Source organism: Artemia sp. Qi Xiang Cuo, chromosome 17 (genome assembly GCF_049724085.1).
Source record: "Artemia sp. Qi Xiang Cuo chromosome 17, ASM4972408v1, whole genome shotgun sequence".
Lineage (NCBI taxonomy): Eukaryota > Metazoa > Arthropoda > Branchiopoda > Anostraca > Artemiidae > Artemia > Artemia sp. Qi Xiang Cuo.
The window spans coordinates 16,791,502-16,811,450 of record NC_142810.1 but is presented as its reverse complement, the minus strand read 5'-3'; the positions used below and the strand labels follow the sequence as shown (position 1 = coordinate 16,811,450).

The 19,949-nt window shown below is 33.4% G+C and overlaps 1 protein-coding gene across 1 annotated transcript in view; it reads left to right on the top strand.

Annotated features, from left to right (window-relative positions):
- PGAP1 (GPI inositol-deacylase) overlaps positions 1-19,949 on the top strand; it is a 122,868-nt gene that overhangs the window by 48,281 nt on the left and 54,638 nt on the right. Inside the window, exons 8-10 of the mRNA XM_089103053.1 lie at positions 2,544-2,803; positions 6,524-6,850; positions 12,739-12,936. Of these exons, the coding sequence (XP_088959179.1) occupies positions 2,544-2,803; positions 6,524-6,850; positions 12,739-12,936 (785 nt within the window). The remainder of the gene's footprint in view (positions 1-2,543; positions 2,804-6,523; positions 6,851-12,738; positions 12,937-19,949) is intronic.

The following is a 19,949-nucleotide window of genomic DNA, read 5'->3' as shown; positions in this document are numbered from 1 at the left end:
TTACTCTCATGCCCTCTTTAGCTTCCCTCCCCCCAAAGACATACGGTAAAAATTCGAAATGTATTCGACTATTTAATTTGAGTATCGAGTATGTTTTTTTTTATTATTCCATTATTTTTTTAATTCATAATCATTTTATTGAAGAATTTTGAGTGTGTTTCTTATTGCTGTCTTCGTTTTCATATTTGCATTATATTTCTTTGAAAACGGCTATTAGTTATATTGCCGAAATGTTCACTTAACTAGTGTCTTTCGTCACTTTAGAACATTCCTCATTAACTTTTTTACATTTTGAATAATGGAAAGGCAGTCATTTCACGAAAATGTTTAATTCAGATTAGGCTATAATTTATTATCTTATCCTTCTTGACAATCTTACTTGTTCTTTCAATTAAAATGTGTACTGTTGTCTCAAACCTTGCCATAGTTATATATATTAATTTTGTTTTTTTGGGGGAACGTGATCTTAACCCAGGCTAATAAGGAGGTATCTTTTGAGGGTAGGAAAGACAGATTTGTTTACGCAGAAAAACAAAATAATTAATTGGACCTATGTAATAAATCTGTGTAAACAGGGTTGTATGGGGAGTACGGGAAAGGGGGTGGGGACTGTGGGAAGTGGGGCGGGAAAGTTTCCGGGGTGGGATTAACCTTAGACTTTCTCCTTCATACAGAAATTCACATTAAATTTGGTCAAGATATATCTCCCATATATATATAAATATATATTTTTCTCTTTTGCGCCATCATAGAAGAGTTTCAGTGGTCCTTTTAAGGGCTGGAATCAATTCCTACTCCTCCACAGGACATTTAATGAAAGTGCCAAAATAGCAATTTTTAATCAAAGCGGCTGAAAGATCCAAAAAGTGTGTCAAAAAAGGTGATACGTGGTTTTTAAGGGCGCCAAATTGTGCAAATAATCCATATAAAATTGACACTTTATAAATGGATTTAATAAAAGAGTCAAATTGTTACAGCGTTTTGAACCTGGGGTTATACAATTTTTTTCAATCTGCGTTATTGAAGCAAATTCATAATGAAATTCTAGTAATACCCATATTTATACCACTGTTTTCAGACAATCAGATTTTTCCCATTGAGTTTTCTGATTAGCTGAAGAATCCTGTGAATAATTTGTTCATTTGGCTTAAATTAGCGCTAGCTAAATTTTCCTATTATCTAAATCTAATTGTGAATATGCCTTAAAGGGCCCAAAGTGATACCGAACTCATTTGGTCTTTGGTACGCACAATCTGTGTCCTTTGTTCAATAGTGGGTATGCTCAGTTTCCGATCCTCTTTGGTCAACAGTGCATACACCCTGTCTCTAACCCCTTTCTTGGGATACACACTTTCTTCAATCCCTATTTGCTCAACAATTGGTTAAGCCCTGTCTCTTATCCCATTCAATCAACAGTATGTACGCTCTGTCTCTGTCTCCGATCCCTTTGGTCAGCCGTTCGTAAGTTTCGTTTCCGGCACTCTTAGTCAACAGTATGCATGCTCCGTCTCTAGTGCCTCTTGGTCAACGATGTGCGTGCATGCGTCATCTCCAGCCCCCATTCGTTGACAGTGCATACCGACCTTCTTTAGTGAAATAGTGGAACTGGTAATTCGAAGTACAAAAACCCCAAGGGTCTTGATAGCCCTTTCATGAAGAGGAAGGGGCAGAGTTTCCAATGGTATTCCCTAAAAATCGTTGAAAGAAATACATATTACTTTTGCTTGAAGCATATCAGAGGAAAACTTTAAAATATGAAGTATACTTCATGTTTTGTGCAGAATCCGAACATGTAAAAAATTTTAGGGGTTGCTATTCGAAATCATGAAGGTGCTCCCTGAGCCTCTATGAAGGGGGTGCTGGGATCTCTTTGCGTAAAATGGTTTTTCGTTTCCTGGGGCCAATAAATTTATGTTTTACCTTGTTTAGATACTTGTCTTATACATTGTTTTCGTACCATGTTGTTGTACCTTGTTTAGATGCGTTATATCCTGTGTTATACCTTTGTATAGGTTCTTTGTTATATACTTTATTTTTGAAATATGTGGCCGCGGCCTATGTTGCTGAGTAAAAAACTTATTTATTCTTGATTTGTTTTCACTATAATTTTTTATTTATTTATTTTTTTTAATCTTAAATATTAGTTGAATATGTGTGACTGGTGCTTTTTACGAAAATTTTGTTGTTGTTGTGGAGAATCCATTTATTTTTCATAATAGGGTACCCCATGGCTTATGTTTTGGAACTCCCCCTCAAGGCTAAAATAAAGATCTGTATTCAGCTGTTAGACGCTTAGCAATGTCAAGGTAAACCTATTTGTGAAAACCATGATTAAAACGTACTTTACATTTACTGATCAACTTTAATATTTTATCCTTAAAAATGTGTAAGCAATAGCATATTTTTTTCTCGTCCAGTCAAAATTTTAAGTTTGTGGTATATCCTAAGTTTTTTTTTACTAGTAATTTCATTTAGATTTCAAGCAAGTACTGCTGCGCTTCATTCTAAATTCGTTTGAAAGACCTAATAGGCTCATTTTATAGGCTTGGTTAGACATTGATATTTATGCTGAGGGTGAGCGTCATCGCAAAATAGACTTCACTACCCCAACACTAACTACACCTGTCGGCTTGCCTATAGATCAAGGCTCTGTTATGAACGTATATGATTTAGTTGGGCTGGACAAGGCTTGGCAGTCATTTGACCTCACTCTAGAAACTAGTTGCAGTGGAGAGACTCGACGTGCTGGCTTTGTTTGGTTTGCTCCCCCTTGGAGCAATGAAGGAGTTACCGAGGCTCTAAGGTAAAATGTTTTACAAATACCGATAATTACCTACATATTGCTACTTGTTCTTATTTTGACTATAGATTCTTACTTCACAACTCGCTTTATGTTTTATGCTTCTCACCTTATGTTTCATTGTACTTGATGCTTCATTCTTCATTTTCATTGATTCTAATCTAGGAGGGAGGGGGAAGTAGAGGTGGGGGCAGGTAGGGAAGTACCTTCCATACATTCCCCTCACTCTAACCCCTAGATTTAAAAAAAGTTTTTTTTTTGGTATCTTCAGTGAAAAATACCTTCTGAAAATTCGAAAAGAAACAACAAAAACTGCCACCTCCATAGGTTTGGGAAAAATTTATTTTGCTCCCTCCCCCTCCAAAATTCTCGCAAATTGGTGCCTTTGTTCACTTTTCGCTGATAACTATGGCTAAGCATTTTTATAAGACACGCAACTGTATGCAGATTGCAGATGGTGCTGATAGGTTATTCCTTAGGGTTCTATTTTGCCTCTATAATTGTCAAGTTTGTTCATTTTTAATATTCAATCATCATTCGAAAAATATTAAATCAGTTCCTTTACAAAATGCCAGAGACCATGATGAGTTAATAAATAATTAATAAATAGATAATTAAAAATAACTATAATAATTAAATAAATAAATGAAAAATAAACTAAATAAATAGTTAATAAATGAATAATGTTGCTGCACGCTACTGTGTATATATACTAGTAAGAGTACCCGTTGGGCACAAGGCATAACAAAGAAAAAACATAAGCGTATGCTCTATTGTGTGACCTTGGAACTAAGTTTCTCCCCCTTCCTCTCCCCATTAACATGAAACTCTAATTGATTTCTGTGTTACCAATTGGTAAAAAGTACTGTATAAATATAGGAACAAATCTATGCCGCTCGCCCCTTGCTTCATGTTTTTAGTTTTATATGGTTCGACCTGGAAGACAAATTGTTTTTTTTTTCTAGTTCATGATGCCAAATTCTCATCAAGGGTTCTCTGATATGCTGAAGATGTGGCAAAATCTTCATCAAGATTAGTCTACTTTTGAGGGGTGTTACTCCCCTTTATTTAAAGTCTTCAAATTTTTTCTATATAATAACTTTTATATGGGTAGCTTTAAACTTAATTGATCTAATATATTTAAAATTGTTGCATTTATAACTTGTTGTAACTTATCTCTTTTATCTTTATTTCATTTTGACACATGACATATTTTGACACATTTTGTCACATTTTGAACTCTAGTTTTGCGTTTCATGTTTAAAATTTTTTTAGTAGTTAATTTATTTGTTACTAATTAACTTATTTCTATAATTTTTAATTTTGAGTGACTCGCGTTTTGTTCATGCTGTATGTTTTAGTTTTTATATTGTTTGACTTGGGACATTAATCGGGCTTTATTAGCTTATGAAAGTAAAACCTCTGCTCCAAGGGTTCTCTGATTCGCTGAAGCTAATGGTAAAGTTTTAATCAAGACTACCCGCCTTTGTGGGGATTTTATCCCTTTTGTTCTAAAACTTTGCAAACTTTCTTCAGATGGTACCTTTTAATGTATAACTTGTCAACGGTCTTGGGCTAGGACTAATATTGTATATCGTATACGAGTATAAAACTTATTTCACTCTGTTAACATTTAGTAGACGTGGCGGCAATAGAAGCTCCCAAACTTTTGTCAAATAATAAAACAGAAAAAAAACTATATTCGGTTATCATAAGTAAAACAAAAGCTATATATAAGAAAAACTAAACTATTTATTGAAAAAAATGGAAAGTTAGTCAGTTTAAAATTTAGTGTAGAATAGATTTGTGTTCACAAATCTATTTGTACAAACAAGGCAGTAAAATTGATCTTTTTTTTTAAACTTAACACCTGTTTGAGTCTCTATGAACTTTTATTAGGAACCGATTAATTTTAATTACAAAAATATGTATCAAAATTATATTTATAATTTTTAGAAATGTTATATTATTATATTAATATTTAAAACAATATTTATTATCATACTGTAATATATATTATTGTAAATTTTTATAATTACAAGTTATGAAAAATATATAAAAAATCATTTCAAATTTTAAACTTAAATGATTTTCTATGTTTTACATTTTTGCTTTTCTTTTGTTCATATTTATTTTAACTTGTCTCAACTATTTTTAATTCATATGACGCCTATTCAACTCTAGTTGTAGGTTTCATGTTTTTAATTTTGTCTTACCTAAGACCTGTTGTTAGTTATAACTTGTTTTTAGCTTGTTTCTTTTGTTTGACTTTTCCTTTTCTGTTTGTTCATGCCTCATATTACGGTATTTATATTGTTTAACCTGGAAAGCGAGCCGGGATATATTATCTTGAGATAGCCGTTTATCAATAAGGCATTATCTTCTAAGGTACGGTCTCACATATACCGGTAAATTTTGCCCCCTAAGTGACGTTACTGCGATTACTCATATATAGGTCTGTGAAACCTGCATAGGCTTTGACAATCCCTAATAAATATATAATATATTCTCTTTTTTTATTGTCGTTATATATTATTTTGTGGAAGCGAAAAACGATGACGAAAAATATGGAGGAATAAAAGGACCAAAAAATGGGGGATAACTTTCAACTAGTGAATGAGAAAAACGAAACAAAACAGACAGTTCGAGAAGGACCTCGGCCAATATTTTGCAGTATTCAAGAAATAAAAAATCACTTGAAAAAAAAGAATAAATTGATTTTGTTCTTACAATGTGGGACTATTGCCCTCAATTCACGAAAATTTAGGGGGAGGGGCAAGCTGTATTGTTCAAAATCTAGGGGGGTGAATTTGCCATTCTTTTCATTTTTTCAATCTAGATACCAAAACGGGCATTTTTTTTTAATGAGATACCCCCACCCCCCCAAAAAAAGGTATTTTTCAAAATCTATAGAGGGTTTATTGGGTATCGGGGAGGGTATGGTAGTTCTTATTTTTCAGTGCTTCAAAATGTGAGTTCCAAGTGAAATTTAAGATGACCTTGAACAGTTGTAAGTGCCATTATGCCATCGAACTTCTAGCTTCTTTCACGCAGAAATGTTGCACTATTTCTCAAAAACCAAGTCAAATTCAGTCTATTCGGAGGCTATTTTTTATGTCAGAAGCATTTCTAATGAATGCATTCGTATTATGTGGCCGTGTTTGTGTGTTTTTTTTGTTGTTGTTTTTTAAAGCATTTATTGTCGTCGTCTGGTCAGATTAACATCGTAGCAAGTATAAGCAAATTGAATCCAAAATGTTCATTTTCCAAAAAAAGGAAGGAAAGTCAGATTTAAATAACAGAAAAGTTTTATTAATGGATTAAAATTTAGTAAAAAATTGACCTGAAAGTTTTTGGTACAGGGGGGGGGGGGGGCCCTAATCAAGATTTTGTCCCGGGCGCAAGAGACCATGACCGCCGCTGCATCTAAATAACAAAATTCCCGGACCCAATTTTATACCAAAGCTGTATCCGAATTGTACCACTCCAAATGTTCTACCTCTAGGTTATGACCTTTGAATAGGCCTTGAATGAAGGCCAATCTCTAGCCTTTGAATTGCTGTTAAATGTCATGACCACCCCACATTTTATCTGTAGTTGTAACAATTTCAGTCTTTCGTGGTATCAAGGAAAAAAATTAGTTCTTAGAACGTTTGATGATAACGATTTAAAAAGAAATATATTTTTTAAATTTTGTCATTACTAACCACAAAATTCATTTAGGAGAAATGCTTCAAGAACACTGGCGTTGCAACTACATCGTCCAAAACCGAAAGATCGACCAACTCATGAAACGCCAAAATTATATTTTGCTACTAATCCTCAATGTAACTACGTAGCTACTCTAAAATTCAACATCTTTGGTGTTTTTTCACAATTGCTACGATTTTATGGGCCTTTAATACCTGGCGTTTGTGTTGCTGTCCTCTTGGAGATATTACGACTTCAGCTAAAGTCACCGGAGGACGTACCATCTTACTTTACAACGATCTTGAATATATCCTTGGTTCGTCTTCTCCTTCTTCCTAAATTGTTAGGAACCATTCTTGGGTAAGATATTTATCTATGTCGTGTTTTTTTTTACTTTTAAGGTACTGGTAGAACTGGAAGCTCAAGAAGATAACTGAAAAAAAATAATGCCATCTACTGTTTCCTAGTAAAATTTTAAGGTTACATTTGCTTTTCATTTTACTCTACTGCTTGTGGTGTTAGTTGTACATGCAAATGAGCTCTTTTTTCTATTCAATTTGGTAACACTATAAACGATAGGTAATAGAAAATTAGGTAACAAGAAATCGATAGGTAACAGGAAAACAGGAAATTAGGTAAAAGGAAGTCGATAGGTAACAGGCAAACAGGAAATTATGTAGCAGGAAATCTTTGCGAAATAGAGCATACAATACATTGAAAACTCCATATATTTGGGCAAGTATACCCCCCCGTCCCCTGGAAAAAACCCCTTGATCTGTTTACAAACCCCTTGATCTGTTTACTCAATCTGTAAGAAGTAAGCACACAATAGTAATTAATATATAATTTAAAATGTTCATATCAACATACCTACCTAAATAAATAGATGGGAATCCCCTGTATTTTTATTCTATAAAACTTCATTGTAAATTCACCGTCTAGATTGTAAATACGTTAATATAAATAGGTAACTAGTACTATATACCATATGTACGAGAAGATTAAGCTCGTATGAGAAGAATGCGACTGCATGAATTTAAAGTTTCCCAAAAGACACAATGCTCAATTACCAAAAACTGGTGATAATAATATGATAACAGTGACAAGATTGACCTACTGATTGACAAGATTGATCTACAAGATTGAACTACTTTTTTTCACCTTTCCAGAAAGAAATAAACAAAGTAAATGCATTGCTTATAATAAACTGTAGAATAATCTATTGACTAAATTTGAATAAGGAAGTTAAGTATAGGAGCATTTTACCCTCGGAGCATTTTATCATCTATAAAAGTTGAGTCTAGGAGCATTTTACTCCCTATAGAAGTTATGTATAGGATCATTTTACCATCTATAGAAGTTAAGCTTAGGAGCATTTTACCCTCTATAGAAGTTGTTTAGGAGCATTTTATCCTCTATAGAAGTTAAGTCTAGGAGCATTTTACCCTCTATAGAAGTTAAGTCTAGGAGCATTTTATCCTCTATAAAAGTTAAGTCTAGGAGTATTTTACCTCCTATAGAAGTTACGTTTAGGAGCATTTTACCCTCTATAGAAGTCAGGTCTTGGAGCATTTTACCCTCTATAGAAGTTATGTGTAGGAAAATTTTACCCTCTATAGAAGTTAAGTCTAGGAGCCTTTTTAACCTCTATAGAAGTTAAGTCTAGGAGCATTTTACCCTCTATAGAAGTTAAGACTAGGAGTATTTTACCCTCTATAGGAGTTAAGTCTTGGAGCGTTTTACCCTCTACAGAATGTAAGTCTAGGAGCAATTTACCCTCTATAGAATTTAAAGCTTGGAATATTTCTCTATAGAAGTTAAGTCTAGGAGAATTTTACCCTCTATAGAAGTTAAGTTTAGGAACATTTTTATTCTCTTTAGAAGTTAAGTCTTGGTGCATTTTACCCTCTATAGAAGTTCAGCTTAGGAGCATTTTAACATCTATAGAAGTTAAGTCTAGCAGCATTTTAACCTCTATAGAAGTTACATCTAGGAGCATTTTACCCTCTATAGAATTTAAGTCTAGGTGCTTTTTACCCTCTATAGAAGTTAAGTCTTGGAGTGTTTTACCCTCTATAGAAGTTAAGTGTAGGAGTATTTTACCCTCTGTAGAAATTAAGTCTTGGAGTATTTTACCCTCTATAGAAGATAAGCTTAGTAGCATTTCACCCTCTATAGAAATTAAATCTAGGAGCATTTAACCTCTATAGAAGTTAAGTCTAGGAGCATTTTACCCTCTATTGCCGTCACTGTGGTACTTAGGACAAATTCAATCAAAATAATCCATATAAACAGAGATAGCACACGGGCCTACTTAACCCATGATCCACGCCCACGCAGCCACTAACCTCAGTTTCTGCCTCAAACACATAAATATTTTTGTCATACATAGCTCTAATCACTTTAATATAGTTAACTTTTACGCTATACAAGGACATGATCTTCACTATATTTTTCTGTCAGCTTAATTAAACGCCTGTCTTTAATCTATAAAACAGAAGACTAAATTGGTCTGATGACTCAGACACTTCTCAATTATCAATCTAAGAGTGAAAATCTGGTTGAGGCATCCTCTCTCTTTCCTGAAACAACACTGTTCTTCTCTGAAAACGCTATCTAAATTATCGCTTAGTCTAATAACTATCATCATGCTTTGTAATCTAACTCCTACAGAAATACCTCTATAATTATCACAATTGCTCTTATCAACTTTCTCATTAAAGGGTGTAATTAAGTTTTGTTAAAATCCCTCGGTACTTCTGCTTTTTGAAATATCAAATTCATAAATTTGGTAGTTTATCTCTAACTTCGCAACCGCCATATTTCAGAAACTCATTTACCACACTATTAGCGCCTGAGGCGTGATTATTTTTAGTCCTATTAGTAATTTCTCTAACCCCTCTTTGTGAAATGAATCTTTATTCACTTCAAAATTGTCAAAAGAAATTTTATTCTTTCCTATATCATTTCTTACAGCTTTATCACTGTTTAACACATTCTCAAATTGTTCTACCCGTGTCTCTTTAATACTTTCAACATCACTAATTGAGGCCCTATTTTTATCTTTAACTGGGACAAGTTCATGATAACTACTTATTCTCAATGTCTTGACATATCAATACACTATCTTACTATTATGTCAAGTAATTGCATATTCCAGATCCATTGCAATTTTATCCATGAGCTCCATTTCACATCTCTCCTTAATTCACACCTAAATGTATTCTCTGTTTTCCTAATTTTCCTTTTATTCTCGTAAGAATTGTCAATAGGAAACTTCTTGTACAAACCCCTTCTTAAAAAAAAAAATAATAATAAAAGCTATACAAAAAGAAAAACATGAATTAAACCATATCTGATAAACAACATGTTTCTTTGTTTTTATTGTGGAGGGGGGGGGTTTGTTTTAAAAAAATCCATATGATGATTCAAGCAAATTACAAGTCTAGAAATAAATACAATAGAGAGTCGTGTGATGTTAGATTATATTAAAAAGAAAAATATTATCAATTAAAAACCATAAGTACAACCTAGGTTTAAATTAATTAAAATTAGAACGTTTTTATCTCGACCTTCTCTGTCTTAATTAAAAGTTTTACCCGTTATTATATGTTCGGTACTATAATTAAAAATGGAAAGGTAATGTGGTCTAAGAAATTACTCATCTGAATCCTAGAATATGTTGTACAATATATTCACAAATATTGCAACAATATAGGATAAATGGGTTTATAAGTGAAAAATGTCACAGACATTTTTTTTTTGTTTGTTTCAAAACATTTTGAGTTTTCAAAATAATGTCTCTAGACCCGATGTTGTAATTTCAAAACTCACCAAATTTTGAGAAACTGATGCAAGAATCTCTAAACTCTGCGAATAAATGAATATTGGCAATGAACTCGAAAGAGGATAGATCCCCTGGAAATTTAAAGTTGAATCAAAATAGAAGGGTTTGACTCTATTAGCAAATTACTTGCATTGTCGTAAATCCAGGTTAAATTATTAAAAGAAAACATAGAAAAAATTAAAAAGCTTTAGACACCCACAAAGCCTCTTTGTCATGTGAGAGTGGGAGACTAAACATTACATAAAATAATATCACTAAAATCAAAAGAAGGACAAGAAAAAAAGAAAAAAAAGAAGTGGGGGAAGGAAAAAAAAACTAAACAACAAAAACAAAATAAGGCCATTCATGATTGTATATAAAAAACATCATTGGTTAAGATATATTAGCAAAAACAACAAATAAAGAAGATGGAAAAGAGAATATAATCGACTGAAAAAAAGTGAACACCAACAACATTAAATACCATGCCAATCAAAATCAGTGGATTAAACAAAGGGAAAAAGAAAGAGAATGCTAACTCACTAGGCATAAGAGGTGATCAGTTCGTTCTTTTCTAAAATTGTCCATAAGAATGACAAAGCAGAATTTTGATAGGTAGGGAAATCCACATGGAGGCACAACATAAAACTGGATCAAAATCTGATCTTATGGTTTTAGTTTTATGAATCAAAATGTCGAAGAGATTACAAGAAGAAGTCGGAATCCAGAGCCCATCAAGGAACACTAGACTGAATTGAAATAAAATAAATGTGATATAAACTTTCTGACACAGTTAGAGGGAAAATATATTTAACCTCTTTCAATACTCCGAAACTTGGAAATCTCGAGTGCTGTAAAGTATATGTGGCGATAATGAACAAAAATAATGCAAATTAAAGAGGATACTTGTATGATATACCCCCTACCGCTCAAGAAGTGAAGTTAGGTTAATCCTAATAAAATATACCTAAATATAATACAAATATAATGCTTTAGAAACAAATTTGGGCTATATATTTGCCTATTAAGGGGTGAGGGATGGGGGTAAAGTACAGCAGGTCTGCATGCAAAATGTGTCAGCTAAAATTATTCTGCAAATTATGAAGTAAGAATTGTTTTCTGACTTCACATTGTCCAAATACTTTACCCCCTCCCCCCTCCCCTAATGTGCAAATATATAGCCCTAATTACATATTTCCGATCTTCTCAGCCACTTCTCTTTGTCTTTTCTCACGCTAAGCTTGAAAAAAACTAGCGAAAGAAACCGGTTTACAGTGCGTCAATGCATGAACAACTTGAGTGGTAGGGGGTATATCATACAAGTACCATCTAGAGTATCGGTCACTTACAAGAGTAGAAACTGACGCTAATGTCAACCCAAAAAATACCAACGCCATCTAGGGTTTGGTATTCTTGACATTTTTTCAGTGTATTAAAAGACAAAATTAGTGTAATTAGTGCAATTGGCAAAACTAGTCTAGTACCAAGTCCTTGATCTCAATTTCTGAAGAAAAAAACAATGACGCAGTTGAGAAAAGATACCAAGAAACGCCGTGTTAGATGGCACTGGTGTATTTTTTCCACGCTAGTGCCAGTTTCCATTCTTATGATTTTCTCCACTTTTCTGCTCGTATGTTCTATGGTACAAACCAGCATAACTAGCAAACTTTCGTATTTAGCCTAGTCTATATCCACATACTAGGGAGGGAGGTTGTTGGGATGTACTAATGACGGCACTGTCATTATATTTGAAAAGAGATTTGAATGTGGCATCAAATAGTATATTTCTTTTTTCGCTATCTTATTTCTGTGGTATAAGATAGCGAAACTGTACCCGCCAAAAATGGTGAAGAACGGGTTTCTGGGTGATTAATAGGTTTTTTTGGTGGATAAACTACCATTAAGCTTAGGTACAAGAATTTAGCCTGAATTTTCTCTGAGCATTTCAAATGTATGTGGTTTGGTCGGTTGTGGTGGAATCCTGATCTTATAAATATGACCATAACTCGCTTACTATCCTTATTATTTATCAGTTGTAGTACCGTATTTCGTTCTATTCTTTTAATTTTCGAAGGAAAGTAATCTTGGCGAATTTTTTTTTTTTTTTTTATGATATTCATACATTTTAGTTTTTACTGTTTTTTATTTTTTTATACACGCGGGTGCCTCCAGTCTTGAAGCAAGCAGACCTCTTCCAGTGAATAGAGTATTTACTTCCTCCCAACCCCCCCCGCTTTCTCTCGTCTCTTTCTCTCTATCTGTCTCAGTCTCCATCTCTCTTGTCTCTCTCTCTCTAGCTCTCTCTCTTTATCTCTCTATTTCATTACTTATGTGTGTATCTTGACAATATTTAAAACAATTTCTCGTGTTTAAAAGAATTTGTAGCAAAAGTTTTCAGAAGTTTTATTTCAATTATTTTTAGTTTCATTGCTTCATGGAAGTTTCAGTTGTCCTTCTTGATTCCTCACGATGAATTGCGGCTAGAAGAAAAAGAACAGGGCTTCTTATTGTTATTCCCATATTTAATTGGAAGCAGCTTAGCCGTGTGCCTGCTTCTAGGAATTTTTCTTCATTTTCTTGTAATAGTCGCTGGAAACGTAACTTATCATGTGGTCCTAAGGTAAGCACATTGTGTCATAGTTTTAAAGTCGCGGTTTTAAGGTTTTAAGTACATGTATTTTAAGTGAAAATATCCTAATTTTTTTTTATTGAAAAACTTGACGGTGCGCTGTTAACCGGTTTTCGCAGTACGTACGTAATTTTAATAGTTAAATTATACCCCGGATAACCTATCGCCCTCAACTAGGTTCCTTTACAATTGGGCAACGTAAAAATGCAATAAAACTGGTATAATCATCGCCTAAAATCATCACAATTATCCTAACTGTTGGAAAGTCAAAATATGGAATTGAACAAGATCTAATCAAGCTTGAAAGGCTTTCTAAGAAAAATGTATTAATTATTTTTAAAATTAATTCATTACTCATGCAGAAATTCTACTTTTTGGTGGTATATTGACTTTTCCGTAATGTAGCTTGAACTTAAGTTGCGTGAAACTCTAAGTAGAGTTACAAGACGTCTTTTACAAAACGATTTTGTGCTACAAGACATACATTTCTACTAAAAGAGGGTTAAAGGGCTGACTAATCCAGACTCTGGAATTTCCAATCAATTTACCATCGCCTGAAACCTTTAACTGGAGGTTTACGGTTTACCTGAAAAGGTAAGGTTTACTTGAAGGGGAGGGAGTAAACCTCTCTTGAAAGGGAGGTTTACTTGAAAACTGAGGAAAGATGCATTTTAACGTAGATATAACTGTATAAACCAGAAATTATGAGCCCGATACGTAATTGGTGCTGTAGTCGCGTATAATTTTGACTTCGACAAGTGTGACTGCAATGCGGCCTGGGCATTCAAAATATCAATATTATGACCTACAAAATATAAAAATTTGCAAAATTAGTTAGTGTCAGGCTAGACGTCAATCTAGGATTAAGATAACACGAGATGTTGGGCACAAAGGCAGCGTACTACATTCCATATATTTTATAAGAGAGCCCATAAAAAGTACCTCACTTCTATCAAGAGTATTCTACTTGGCATTGCCTACGTAATGGACGAAGTTAACTCTTCAAAATCACAAAATGTAACGTAAAGTATTAAGTTATGCTAGTATGTACGGCGTAATGCGAAAGAACCATTTGTCCTAGTCAATCCTGTATCCAGGGGGGGGGGGTACCGGTTTTGACCCCCTCCCCCCTCCCCCGAAAAAATCCCTACTCATAAAAACGTAACAAAAATGTATATAAACTAATTATTGATACGCTTTTAAAGTCTTTTTTTAATACCCTCGCCCCTGAACCAAAACCCTGGATACGCCCTTGGTCTTAGAAATAAAATAATTACCAAATAAAATAATAGTATAAAAAAATACCAAAATAAAATAATAGTATGTACGGATCGTTAGCTTATACTACAGACATGAATGTTCCGTTGATAGTATTGCTGCATAAGAAAATGAACTTCCAATGACCTTGTTAATGATCAGCAATAAAGTTGGTAACCTTAGAAGGGTATGGGTGTGTACCTTGTAACACATACCAGCTTAAGATCTTATTGTTAATCAGCAAGGGTGCTGTTAAGGAACCTTTGAAATGACGAGGGCCTTGTACCACTTACTGCCTCAATACCTAATTCAGAAGGATGTTATTCGTGATCTGGCTTGGCTTTTATTCTATATTCGTAACTAATGAAAAGCTGCTAGACTGATATTTGCGAGAAGACGAGAATTGGCTATAATCGAAAGCGAATCTTTGCTGCCAGTGGAAAGTGTTTTTTTAGGGCCAAATTCAGATTATTACATTCATATCTTTAAGACGCACTAAAAATTTCACTTTTTTCTTTATCTTGTAGATCTTTATTTTGTAAGCTTTATATTTTCTTTATCAAGATAAATTTTATTTTTAAAAACCTTGCAGAATCATTGTAGAGACTCAATAATTCAAGATGAGGCTAATATTCACTGAAAGAATTGTTTACCTATGGAATGCAATTTGCTGTAGCAAAACTGAAGCAGGAAGGGGGAGATTAAAACACCAAACAAGTGCATTTTTAAGGACATATTTTAAGTTGTACCGGAGGTTAGTCTGCTCCACAATTATCTGGGCCGGGAATGGCTCTAAGCTAGTGCATGTCTGGGGTTCTCAACCTTAAGACTATTGCACAGGGTGTGTTACAATGATTTTAACATTAGTGGATTTTTGAATTCGGGAAAAAAGTATCGCCCCCCCCCGCCCGCGGCTTTTTTCAATTAAAACATCAGAGATATTTCAAGGAGGTCCTTCAACAAAAAACGAAGAATACGAAAAACAATATGCGTGTAAAACATAATAAGTAAGAACCGAAACGAAGGTGATTTTCAGAAAATGGAAAGAAATAGACAAAAAAAACGGAATCAATTATTAAATTGATACAGAAAATGGAAAGAAATTGACAACAACAAAAAAAACGGAATCAATTATTAAAGTGATATTGTGAAATATTAATACCCAAATTAGGTAAAATACTGTCATGCAAGAGTTTCTATAGAATTGTCCCTATTTAAAAAAAAGTCCCATGACCGTTTTTAGTTTTCTTTATTTTTTCAGCATTTGCACCAAATTCTACTTTATGCTTGCTATAGGAAAAAAAAAATAGATTCAGTTTTATTTTTATGCAGCTATTTTTGTTTAGCACGGTAAATACACAAAAAGAAATTCAGTTCTATTTTTATGCAGCTGTTTTTTTTGTTTTTTAGTATGGTAAATATTTTTTGTAGAGAAAAAAATTCTTGAGAAGATCTTTCAGCGGATATTTTACACGAAGGAGGGCAGATGGTATCCTGCTCTCGATAAATTAAATAAAAACGGTCAGAAATGAAAAAAAGACGTTTTTTTCGGCTGAAAGGAGGGAGCAGCAAGTCAGCCTGTAAAAAAAATAATTGGAAAATAAAAAAAGGATGATTTTCAGCCTGTGGAAAAAAAATATAAAGAAACTAAAACGCGTGTGATTTTCAAAAAGTGGAAAGATATAGACCCCAAAAAAAACAATTATTAAAGTGATATTGTGAAATATTGATACCCAAATTAGGTAAATTACTATGATGCAAGAATTTCAAAAGAGTTGTCCCTATTTGAAAAAAAGAGAACCTTAAGACAGTTTTCAGTTTTCTTTATTTCCTTATCATTTACACCCAATTGTACATTACACTTGCTGTAGCAAAAAAATGGATTCAGTTTTATTTTTATGCAGCTGTTTTTGTCTGGTACGGTAAATATTTTCTGTGCAGATGAAAATTTCTTGGGAAAATATTCCAGGGTAAATTTTACATAGGCAAGGGTATAGGATATCCGGGCATGGTTGGAAAAACCGGTCAGAAATTAAATTTTTAAAAATCAAGTTTTTCAACTGAAAGTAGGAGCAACAAGTCATCCTGTCGAAAATAAAATAATTAGAAAGCCAAAACGAGGGTGTTTTTCATCTAGTGGAAAAAAAATAATTAAGAAATCAAATGAAGGGTGATTCTCAGCGTGTGGAATAAAAGAAATAAAGAAATCAAAACCAGGGTGATTCTCAAAAAAGGGAAAGAAATAGACAAAAAAAAAACAAATCAATTATTATGGTGATATTGTGAAATATTAATACCCAAGTTAGGTAAAATACTGTGATGTAAGAATTTCAAAAGAATTGTCCCTATTTAAAAAAAAAGGAAAGCCTTAAGACAGCATTTTTTTTTTTTTTTTTTTTTTTTTTTTTTTTTTTTTTTTTTTTTTTAGCATTTGCACCAAATTCTACTTTACACTTACTGTAGGAAAAGATAAATTCAGTTTTTTTTTATGCAGCTGTTTTTTGTTCAGTACGGTAAATATATTGTGGAGATGAAAATTTCTTGGGAAAATGTTCCAGGATAAATTTTACATAAGGGAGCGCAGAGGATGTCCTGGCATGATTTGGAAAACGGTCAGAAATAAAAAAAAAAAAAAACTAGTTTTTTCAACTGAAAGGAGGGAGCAACAAGTCAGCCTATGGAAAAAAATAATTAGAAAACCAAAACGAGGGTGGTTTTCAGATAGTGGAAAAAAAATTAAAGAAATATATTTAAGAAATCAAAAGGAGGGTTATTTTCAGCCGGTTGAAAAAAAATGAAGAAATTGAAGTGAGTTTGATTTTCAGCAAGTTGGAAAAAAAAAGAAAAAAGAAGGGTGATTTTCAGCCAGTGGATTTTTTTGAATTCTTTGTTTTTGTTGAATGTATAGCCAATATGGTCTTAAAACGTGTTTGTGTTTAGCAAAAAAAAAAAAAAAAAAAAAAAAAAAAGTGATTTACGTAAACCTCAAACCTCAAATATGGTGATTTTTGTAAAACAATGTATACCTCTAGAATTATACATTTTATTATAGCAAAACTGATAAGCCAATTGCTGATATAAGTTGGAGTATCTATTTGTGATGTGGGGGGGGGGGCACCCTGAAGAGTGCATTGTAGGGGAACATTTTCAGTTTTACTGGAGGATATATTATCACAGTTTAACCATCATGACGTAAATTATCTTGCTGGCCCTTTCCTTGAAAACAGCTGAGCCAATAGTTTTTGGCAATATCTTAGAAGTTTCAAATTTCAGATTCGACCTACAAGCATGATAGTGCTGATACCAAGGACGGATCCAGAATTTATTTTCGGGGGGGGGGTTACTAATTTTTGACTCAGTTTTCGACTAATTTTACTGTTTTTTACCTAGGTTTTACTAATTTTCGGCTTATTTTTGACTCGGTCAAAAATTTCGGGGGGGGGGGTCAAACCGGGTAAACCCCCCCCCCCCCCTGGATACGGCCTTGGCTGATATAATGCAGCTTTTATGGTATGTAAACAGAGACAAGTTGAGAATTCAATATTAGCAACCAGTGTGGTGAATCAAAATACTAAAGAGATGTTGGGTGTTTTGTTTGATAGCTTGTGGAAAAAGCGCATGTAGTCTGCGGGTTTTCTCATCAATAATTAATAGTAATTAAATTAATCATTATTAATATTAATCGAAGCTTCAGAACTAATAAGCGAGGCATGTCAAGTTTTTCTATGAGAAATGAGTAACCAATACTTTTTAGGATTTATTATATGATTTGAATTCTCTTTCTAAAGTGCAACTATTAGATTACTACGTTGTAGGGAACTGTGAAGGAAAAATGTCTGGGGGCTATGGACTAACTTCTGAAATTTGCCTCACAGCTTGAATTTGGGGAATTTTAGAGTTTGAATAAAGACTAATAAACCCAAATTCAAACTATATAGTGAAAATTTTACGGATACAAGAACTAACTGATCCTTTCAATTTAGTCAAATCCTTTCAGATGTAAAACGAACCAAAATTATTATTTCGTAGCCTATACAAAATGTATTTATAAAACTAGCTTAATTGAAGCTTCTCGTGATATATCTCTATAGTTATAAAATTCTGAAAAATTAGCGGTTTGCTCAAAGCTTAAAACCCACTTAAAAAGGAACAGAAAGTCCTTAAGTTGCCCTCAGAAAATAAATGACTAATTTATTTAAATTCTCAATAGGGTTTCACCAGCCATGATACCGATGACTTTTATTATACGATTTAAGTTCTCAAAAAATTCAAATAAAAAAACCAAAATTATTTTCTCGACTAAAATGTTAGCTCAGCAGACTTCAAAATCTGGCTCAAATAAGCCGGCTCAAAACTGAAAACTCAAACCTACCCAAAAAATATTGTGTTATTTTGAGAGCAGAAATTACTTAAGTAGCCTGTAGGAAATAAAAGACTAATTTATAAGGCTCGCAATAGTCTTTCACTGGCCATGATACTGTTAGCTTTCAGCATACGATTTGATAAAGATTTCAAGCAAAGTAAAGAAAATTTGTTTTTTTAACTGAAAAATTAGCTCAGCAGTCGTAAAAAGCTGGCTCAGATAAACCGACTCACGATATTTACCTACATTTGCAATATTCCGAAATAGCTAGTGCTTTACTGAAAACTCAAAACCCACACAAAAACATGATGTTATTTCAGAAGCAGAAGATCCTTAAGTACCCTGCAGAAAATGAAAAACTAATTTATAAGGCTCTCAGTAGTCTTTCACCGGTCATGATACTGTTAGCTTTCAGCTTATGACTTGAATTCTTTAAAGAATTCAAGCAAAGTAAAGAAAATTTGTTTTCTTAACTTAAATTTAGCTCAGCAGAGGTAAACGCTATCTAAAAAAAAACGACTTATGATATTCCTCTACACCTATAAAACTTAGAAAAACTAGCGCTTTACTGGAAACTCAAACCTCAGACAGAAAAACAGGATATTGTTTTAGGAACCGAGAAGTCTAAAAACTAAAAGTTGAACAGATGTCCGAGTCAGAAAAGTGCAAGTAAAACCCAAATGTATCAAAAAATTTGTATTTTACCAGAAAATTTCGAAATGCACCGTGTTGGCAAAACTGGTTGATGTGCGACTTGGTCATATAGACAAGAATCCCGAGGGAAGTAGTATCACCATTAGCTTTGTGAACACCTAGAAACAAAATTCAATTATTTGTAACATATACGGCAGCAATTACATTATGTTTTATATGTAACATAAAGATGTCTCTCTTGGTGTATGGCAATAGCATAAGTAAAAGCTACGCAAAAAGCGCCCCTTATATAATGTATGCATTCTTGAATTCGCTATACAGACTTTTGTCAAAAACACCCACTCCAGTTTTCCCGAAGAAAAGTCATTTTGTTCTTTAGGACAATGTGAAACTTCTTTCATCAGGTAAAAACACATGGAAAGGGGAGTAAATTTTTCAAAGGGGTAAAAAAAAACTGGCAGAGTCTATAGAAACAGCGACAAAGTAGAAAAAAACTCTCGATCCCTGTACGCCCAGTATATGTCGCTTATTTATACAATGTCTTTCCAGACAAAGTTGCTTCTATATTTCAAAGAAATAATAGTCAGGCAGAGGCGCCAGTCGGGGAGGGGGGCAGTGGGGAGACACTTTCCCCTAGATTTATTTTGCTCCACCCCCTAGGGTTTGAAAAATACTATTTTTTGACTTTTAATTGAAAAATGTATTTTTGTTGCTTTTTTCGCCGAGAACC